This window comes from Pseudoliparis swirei, chromosome 11, assembly GCF_029220125.1.
Source record: "Pseudoliparis swirei isolate HS2019 ecotype Mariana Trench chromosome 11, NWPU_hadal_v1, whole genome shotgun sequence".
Classification (NCBI taxonomy): Eukaryota; Metazoa; Chordata; class Actinopteri; order Perciformes; family Liparidae; genus Pseudoliparis; species Pseudoliparis swirei.
Window position 1 is genome coordinate 17285757 of NC_079398.1, and position 8302 is coordinate 17294058.

At 47.1% G+C, this 8302-nt stretch overlaps 1 protein-coding gene across 2 annotated transcripts in view; it reads right to left on the bottom strand.

The window, feature by feature from the left end:
- LOC130201448 (protein jagged-2-like) overlaps positions 1-8302 on the bottom strand; it is a 46638-nt gene that overhangs the window by 14746 nt on the left and 23590 nt on the right. The window contains exons 7-16 of one of the 2 annotated variants that reach the window (XM_056426473.1): positions 8111-8230; positions 7818-7931; positions 7489-7602; positions 4983-5096; positions 2688-2734; positions 2115-2285; positions 1886-2036; positions 1589-1753; positions 778-891; positions 25-138 (exon numbers count right to left, since the gene is read on the bottom strand). In XM_056426473.1, the coding sequence (XP_056282448.1) occupies positions 25-138; positions 778-891; positions 1589-1753; positions 1886-2036; positions 2115-2285; positions 2688-2734; positions 4983-5096; positions 7489-7602; positions 7818-7931; positions 8111-8230 (1224 nt within the window). The remainder of the gene's footprint in view (positions 1-24; positions 139-777; positions 892-1588; positions 1754-1885; positions 2037-2114; positions 2286-2687; positions 2735-4982; positions 5097-7488; positions 7603-7817; positions 7932-8110; positions 8231-8302) is intronic. The other variant, XM_056426474.1, reaches the window with a different exon arrangement.

The following is an 8302-nucleotide window of genomic DNA, read 5'->3' on the forward strand; positions in this document are numbered from 1 at the left end:
ATAGCGGCGGGTCGCGCGGCTCACGGGAGTGACAGGTCTTTCCCTTCCAGTTGTCCACGCAGTCGCAGTAGAAGTCGTTGACGAGGTCGACGCAGCGGCCTCCGTTCTGACAGCTGTTCATGTTGCACTCGTTCACATCTGGAGTCAGGGTCGGTATTCAGGCTATTGATTCTGTATTATTACTGATCGGGAACGGAAGATTGTTGCACTGACGTTCGCTCTGTATCGTTTTAATGACGGAAGCACTGATCCGAGACCAGCGTCTCCTCAATAATTTGCGTTATTAAGCTGCCGTGTGAATCATGCAGGAACAAATTAGTGAAAACTAAAACTGGAAATGAAGTTCCAGTAAATAATGTATATAGTATTTACATTATAGTATTGAAGATCGGCCCTGTTGTCGTGACAGAGAGAATACTAATATATATATATAATATATATAAATATATATGTATATATACATATAAATATGTACATATAAATATATACATAAATATTAGTATATATGTAGATACTTATAGATATAAATATAAGTATATATATATATGATATATATATAAATATATATATATATATAAATATAAGTCTGTGTAAGTAATATATAGACATATATATACATGGATATATATATATACAAAAATATATACACACATAAATATATATATATATACAATATATATATACATATATATTGTCATCTGCAAATGTGTACACTGACCAATGTAAGTAGGTCTCTCACACACACACAGACACACACACACACACACACTCACTCACCGGCGTCACAGAGGTGGCCCTCCCAGCCTTCCGGACAGAAGCACTGGAAGGAGTTGATGCCGTCGATGCAGGTGCCTCCGTTCTCACAGGGAGACGACGCACAGTCGTTAATGTCTGCGGGCCGAAAGCAGACGTTACCAAGGAGGAGTCAGGGGTCAGGGGTCAGTTATCAGCTGCTTTCATTCCTTAATCTTTGGCTCATTTCTATTCCCTTCATAGATTCATGTCAGTTTTCTGTTTTGGTTAAACTGTCTTATGAACTATTATTATGCAGCTATTGTGCATAAAATGACAATAAATCTTAATTACAATCGCTCACTTTTTATCTTCAAAAGTCTGACGAAACTACTTGAAATAATATGAAATAATATCCTGTGAACAGCAACCACATCATCAGATGTTTACTCTAGTCTCCTGTAAAGTGAACGGAGTGATGACGACACAGCACTGGAGTCTGAGGCCTGAGTTACCGTAAGAGTTATGTGGTAAATATAGTCTGTGTGTGGGTGTGTGTGTCTATGTGTGTGTGTGTGTGTGTATCTGTGTGTGTGTGTGTTTGTGTGTGTGTCTATGTGTGTGTGTGTGCGTATCTGTGTGTGTGTGCGTGTGTGTGTGTGTGTCTGTGTGTGTGTGTCTATGTGTGTGTGTGTGTGTGTATCTGTGTGAGTGTGTTTTTGTGTGTGTGTCTATGTGTGTGTGTGTGTGTATCTGTGTGTGTATGTGTGTGTGTGTGTGTGTGTCTGTCTATGTGTGTGTGTGTCTGTGCGTGTATGTGTGTATGTGTGTGTGTGTGGGGCTCATAAGAACTCACTCTCATGGCAGTAGGTGCCGGTGAAGCCCGGCTCACAGGAGCAGCTGAAGTTCCCGGCCGGCAGGCTGATGCAGCGCCCGTGGGGGCCGCACACGTTGGATGAGATGTGCCACACCCGCTGCTGGGTGTCGTTGGTCGCCACGGCAATTGTGCAACTGTCAATCACTTGAGGGGGGTTTACAGAAGAGGAAAGAGACCGTTGGAACAGGAACGACACGTCTCGCTTGTTGGACGGTGGAGTGAAATGCGTCGTGCCATCAAAAGACCCCCCGGACCCCCCCCCCCCAGGTGCGTTACCTCGGCACCGGTTGGTCTTGCAGTGGTCCTTCAGCTCCGAGCAGGTCTTGCCCTCGTAGTCGTCGGGGCAGCTGCAGTAGAAGTCGCTCACCAGGCTGTGGCACTTGGCCTTGTTGTGGCACGGGTTGGGCCCGCAGGGGTCGTTCTGCACCTGCAAGCGGAGCACAGGGCGGTGAGGCGCGTCCTCACCAGATAAATGGGGGGGGGGGGTATTTAATGGGGTCCTCACCTCGCAGGTGGTGCCGGCGAAGCCCTGAGGGCATTCGCACATGAAGCCGTCCATCAGGGCGTGGCAGCGCCCGCCGTGCCTGCAGGGCCCGCTGGCACAGCGGTTCCTCTGGAGCTCGCAGTGCCGGCCCACGAAACCCGGCCAGCAGACGCATCCTCTGGCTCCGCCCTCCTGCAACACAGGCGCCGCCGTCACATCGCACTCAGCTTCCCATTGGTGCAGTTTCACGAGTCCAGAGAGGAAAGCAGCACCAACACAAGGTGGTGGAGTTAAAGGTGTAACACCTGGACTCGGAGGAGTCCGTGTCAAACCAGTTCAGGATGTTTAAACCAAACTCTGGATGTGGTTTTAATCTGTCCGTGTGTGTTTCTGCTGACTCATGTAACAATGCACCCTGACAATCTTCTTGACGTATTCACTGATATTAGGAAAGGAACCGTACAAGTAAGCAACCATAACCCCTGTGGGCGTAGGAGCGTAGGTCCTGGCAGGTACTTTGAAGATGATCTATAGTTGGTGTTACGGCATCGTGAAGCAAGGCGAGCGATAACCACCTGGAGGGTCGTGACTCACCTTGCAGGTCCCTCCGTTCTGACACTGACCGTGGCAGCTGTTCTGATCTGGAGGAAGGAAACACAGGAGTGAGCATCGGGGGGCGGGGCCGGCGTCGGTGCCACAGGACGAGTGCTGCATGCAAACCAGAAGCAAAGCGCCGCATGCCGGAGAAGTGAGCAGGAGACAGGAGGAGCAGGGAGGACATGCACGGTCAGGACGATCCCTCTGGACGGTTCCTCTAAAGGATGGACAAGCGTCAGGAGCCATGAAAGCAGCGGTCCGGCTCAGAGGAGGCGGGCCAAGGCGAGGCCGCTGGAGGAAGGAGAAGGAATGTTCCAGAAGAATCTTCCACTTCCTTCCCCGCTCAGTCGGGAAAGACCAAACATGTTACTGCTGTTTCTGTCCATATTTAGTCTCTATAAGGCCCGCGGGGCGGCGGGAACATGTGTTTCTGTGGGTTTGTGTCCACAGTGAGAGATTAATGAGTCCTTCCAACCTCCAGAACTACACAACCACACGTCTCGTGGGTCTCATTCATCAGCTCATCACACAGAAGCTGAGAGAGAAATGAGCATTTACTTCTGTACAGGATGCGACGATGTGAGATTTGCAAAAACAAAATGCGATTCAGCAAACAAAAAGCAGTTTTTCGACGATTCAGCACTTTAACCCTCCTGTTACCTTAGGGTCAATTTGACCCCATTCAATGTTTAACCCTCCTGTTACCTTTATATTTACTGACATATTTTACCCTTGGGGTCAATTTGACCCCAGCAATTAAAACCTACAGAAAATTATTAGAATTAATATTGTTTTCCAAGTTTAAGTGTGAGGTACTTTATGTTTGTTTGTTGACTACCTAAATAGCCCTTTAAATATATAAAAAAGTTGATATTTCTTATATGTTTGACAGCCTGGGGTCAAATTGACCTGAAAGAACACCGACATTAAACATTGAATGGGGTCAAATTGACCCTAAGGTAACAGGAGGGTTATGGATTTCATGAGGTCATTCCTTCGTTTCTCGAGGAGAATGTCCTCCGAGCTCACCAGGCACATAATGGTCAACGGGACAATGGGCCAGATGTTCCCAGAGTCCAATGATCATGTTCCCCAAATGTATAATGGCACATAATGGGAACACGACAAAGGGTCCTTTGTTCCCACGGTTTCAAAGCACCAGGCTCCGCCCCCATCCCCCGTTCCCATTCACAACTCGTCACATACGGACATTTAGGTTCATGCAACAAAACCACTCGGTTAGGGTGAGGAACAGATTGTAGTTTGGGTTAAAGTTAGTCTGTTTTAGAACAGGCTGGTTCCCCCAGAAGGATTTTACTGAGTAGGACATTGAGGGAACTCGTTAAAGGGAATGTAGCACGAGTTTAACATAAAGTCCCTTCAGAAAGGTCCACATGACCATATGACCTTGGAAACATAGGACCCTCGGAACATAGGACCTTGGTAGCATAAGACCCTAGGAATATATGACCTTAATAGCATAGGACCCTAGACACATAGGACCTTAATAGCATAGGACCCTAGAAACATAGGACTTTGGTAAAATAGGACCCTAGGAACATAGGATGTTGGGGACATAGGACCCTAGGAACATAGGATGTTGGGAATATAGGACCCTATGAACATATGACCGTGGTAGCATAGGACCCGATGAACATATGACCGTGGTAGCATAGGACCCTATGAACATATGACCGTGGTAGCATAGGACCCTAGGGAAATAGGACCTTGGTAGTATAGGACCCTAGCAACATAGGACCTTGCTAACAAAGGACCTTGGTAGCATAAGACCTTGGTAACATAGGACCTTGGTAGTACAGGACCCTAGTAACATAGGACATTGGTAACATAGGACCCTAGGAACATAGGACCTTGGTAACATAGGATCCTAGGAACATAGGACCTTGGGAGCATAGGATCCTAGGAACATAGGACCTTGGTAGTACAGGACCCTAGTAACATAGGACATTGGTAACATAGGATCCTAGGAACATAGGACCTTGGTAGCATAGGGCCCTATGAACACAGGACCGTGGTAACATAGGACCCTAGGAACATAGGATGTTTAGAATGAAACATGTTACTGTCCAGGAGAATAGTAAATACTAATGTCTCTCATATGGACAGAAACCCCCTGAAACATGTTTGAGTTTTTAAAAGGACTGATGAAGAATGAAAGGTGAGAGGAAGCTCTTCAGCGGAGAAGATACGGCTGTATCGGTGCTACAAGTACAGCAGCTAGAAAGAGGCTAAGCGCTAACAGTTTTAGTGACTTGCTGGATTGATACTGACTGATGTCACAGTTCTGGCCAACCCATCCACGAAAGCAGGCACAGTGATATCCACCAATCAAGTTTTTGCAAGAGTAAGCACTGAGGCAAGGCTTCCCCGCACACTCATTAACGTCTGAAAAATGGAGACCAGAGACACAGGAGAGAATGAATGGGAGGAGCTGAGAAGCTGCCCAGGAGCCCGTCACCAAGCGCAGCTCCACGTCGTCACAACACTCAAGTTCAACATTGGCTCCGTTTCAGACATCCAGCAGGACTCTGTTACGGACATGTAATACAGTTTTGGGAAGTGCTGCAACGTTGCACAATACTTGACTGGTGTCGCTCTGAAGGAAGTGTTTAAAGAGTGCATCAGTGAGGAGTTAACAACTTATTTTGCACTCCAAAAAAAGTACAGAAAAACCAATCCTGAAGGAAGACAAATTCCTAAAAATGTACTAATTCAATGGTTAAATGTACTTTATTTCCGTGTGCATATATATATATATATATATTAGGGCTGTCAATCGATTAAAAAAAATTAACTAATTAATCGCACATTTAGAAATTCATTCATCGCGATTAAAAGGTTTTTTTCTTCTTTTTAAAGACAAAACTTCACAGAGCTGTGTTTTCAAAGAGGCTCCTACCTATAAAGTGCCAGCGAGGTATTTAATATCGTGGATGATAAATTGTTTCTTCAGTGAAACATCCAGATTAGTAAACAAAGGTGTATTAGAGACCCCATTGGTCCTGTCATCTTTAACATTGAACAGCAGCAGAACCAGTGGCCTTGGTAACTGACTGACATTCACATATGTCACGTTAACCCTCTGGAGGCGGGGCTCATGTCTCCAATTTACAAAAAAATGTAAATTCACCTTTTAAAGGCGTTTTAATGTGACACATACCCACGTGTTATACATCAAACATTCCAGAACAATCTCATCTCTATTCAATGAGGCACATTGCCCTCGCGCCGTGATCTCTGTTCTCTGACTGACAGGCTGCTAATGAGCCTCACCTGTGAGGTGGGAGGTCCTTTGTGATTTACTGAGTGTTCATTGGTTGTTTTTTTCGCAAAATGTTGACAGACAAACTGATTGACAAATCACGTTGAAGGTTTCGTGTGACGAGTTATTTCCGCGCCGCGTCCCCCGACACGTCGCCCCTTCGTTCCTCTGTGTATCAGAGGGGGAGACGGGAGGAAGGAGCGGAGGAGGAAACCCGACTGATTCATCCACGAGTTTAAACTGATTTCTGCTCCTTATTTTCGCGGAGAAATTTTTTTTTAATAACGGAAACAGTGTTAAACCGTACTGCCGCGGTTTGACACTCAGAGGACTGTAAAAACTTCAAGGCACACCGGACGTAAACAAAGTTGCGTTAAAATATTTTAGTGCGTTAACGCGGCCAAATTAATCGCATAGATTAACGCGTTAACGCTGACAGCCCTAATATATATATACTGTATATATACATATATATATACATATATATAAATAAATAAATATATATATATAAATAATTATATATAAATATATATAAATGAATATATATACATATTTACATATGTATATATATATAAACAGTGTGGAACATGTAAAGCCGTTGGGTTGTAACAGACTCTAACGAGGCCAGATAGGCAGAACATTAACAGGGTGAAGTTCACGTCTGACGGGGTTTCGTGGTTTCCATCGCCGCTCTAACTCCCCGCCACCCTCTCCCCTCCTCCCCCTCCTCCCCTCCAGGGATAATGTCTCTATGGCATTCCCTGAAGGACGACCTGCGGCATTCCTCCCTCCAACCCGACACAGTGCATTAATACGACTCCCAGGAGGTAAGCGGCACCTGTTGGCCCGCTGCAACCGAACACCCCGACCCCTTCCCGAAAAAACACCCACCTCCCCCTACCACCACTACGCCCCCCAAGGCCACCACCGCGGTCCCCGCTCTCTCTCCCCCAAGTTCCAAAAAGGGGCGAGCGCTCTGCCGATCTGGCAACACCGGCCCGACCGCGTTCCGGCCGCTCCCCGCCGCGCATGTTACAGGTCGTCTAGTGTTTGCTGGCAGAGGTCGGAGGGGGTGAGGGGGTCACCTAACCGCAGCGTACACGCAGTCTGGAACCAAAGATACACCCCCCCCCCCCCCCCCCGCGCGCTGGACCATATTTCGCCCCAAGGCCAGCAGTTGCCAGGCGGGAAGTTATTTTTAGCTTTACTCAATTCACCTGGCTCGAGTTGCAGATGAAGCCCAGCGTGTGTCTCACACACACACACACACACCCCTGCTGCAGTAACACTACTGGTTAAAGGGCGGGGCCGCAGACACACACACACACAGCGACCCGCCGACACATAAGAGTGAAACAACACCCAACATGCAACAGGGATTCCAATCAGGGTATCAGATTATGGACACATTAAATACGCCCCCCCCCCCCCCTGCTACTATAATAATCCATTCATGAAATGTCTTCATGAGCCTGGAAGTGAAAACAAAGAGCATCAGGCGTCGCTGAGCCGTACCGATCTGGCAGGTCTTGCCGGTCCACTGGGGGGGGCACAGGCACTCAAAGCCGTTCTCCAGGTCCATGCAGGTTCCCCCCTGGGCGCACGGGCCGGAGGCGCACTCGTCTGTGTCTGGAACACAGAGCGGGCCGGCGGTTACCGACTGAGACCTCCGGCTCATCAACTATGTTATGACAGTCATGACATCATCAACATGTGTTGACCAACCGAGACAGTTGTTTTGTTTTATCTGTGTGCCAATGGAGTCCGCTGGCTTTGAGCAGAAATCATATGAATTGTATGTTTTTAGCCAATAGTAGACGGTAATGAGGTCTAACGTGTCTCACCTTGAGCACAAGTGGGCCCGGACCAGCCCGCCGGGCAGTGGCACTCGAAGCCGGACGGGACCTCATGGCACGTCCCGCCGCTGGCACACGGGTTAGAGACACAGGCGTGCTCCGCTGGGGAGGACACGCGATCATAAAGCTTCTGCACATATATATATATATATAAAATAATATTTATATAAAAATATAGACATATATATATATAGAATTTAAAAATATATATATATATATATGTATATAAATATACATATATATATATATATTAAAAAGTCATCTGCAAATGTGACCCTCACCGATCTCACAGTTCTTCCCTGAGTATCCGTCTGGACAGGCGCAGTTGTACTCGTCCGGTTCCGTGTTCATGCACGTGCCGCTGTTCTTACACGGCCGGTTGGTGCCGCAGTAGTTCAGATCTGCACAGAACAACCAGGTCCCCATGAGACCGGGTCTCATGAGACCAGGTCCCCATGAGACCCGGTCCCATG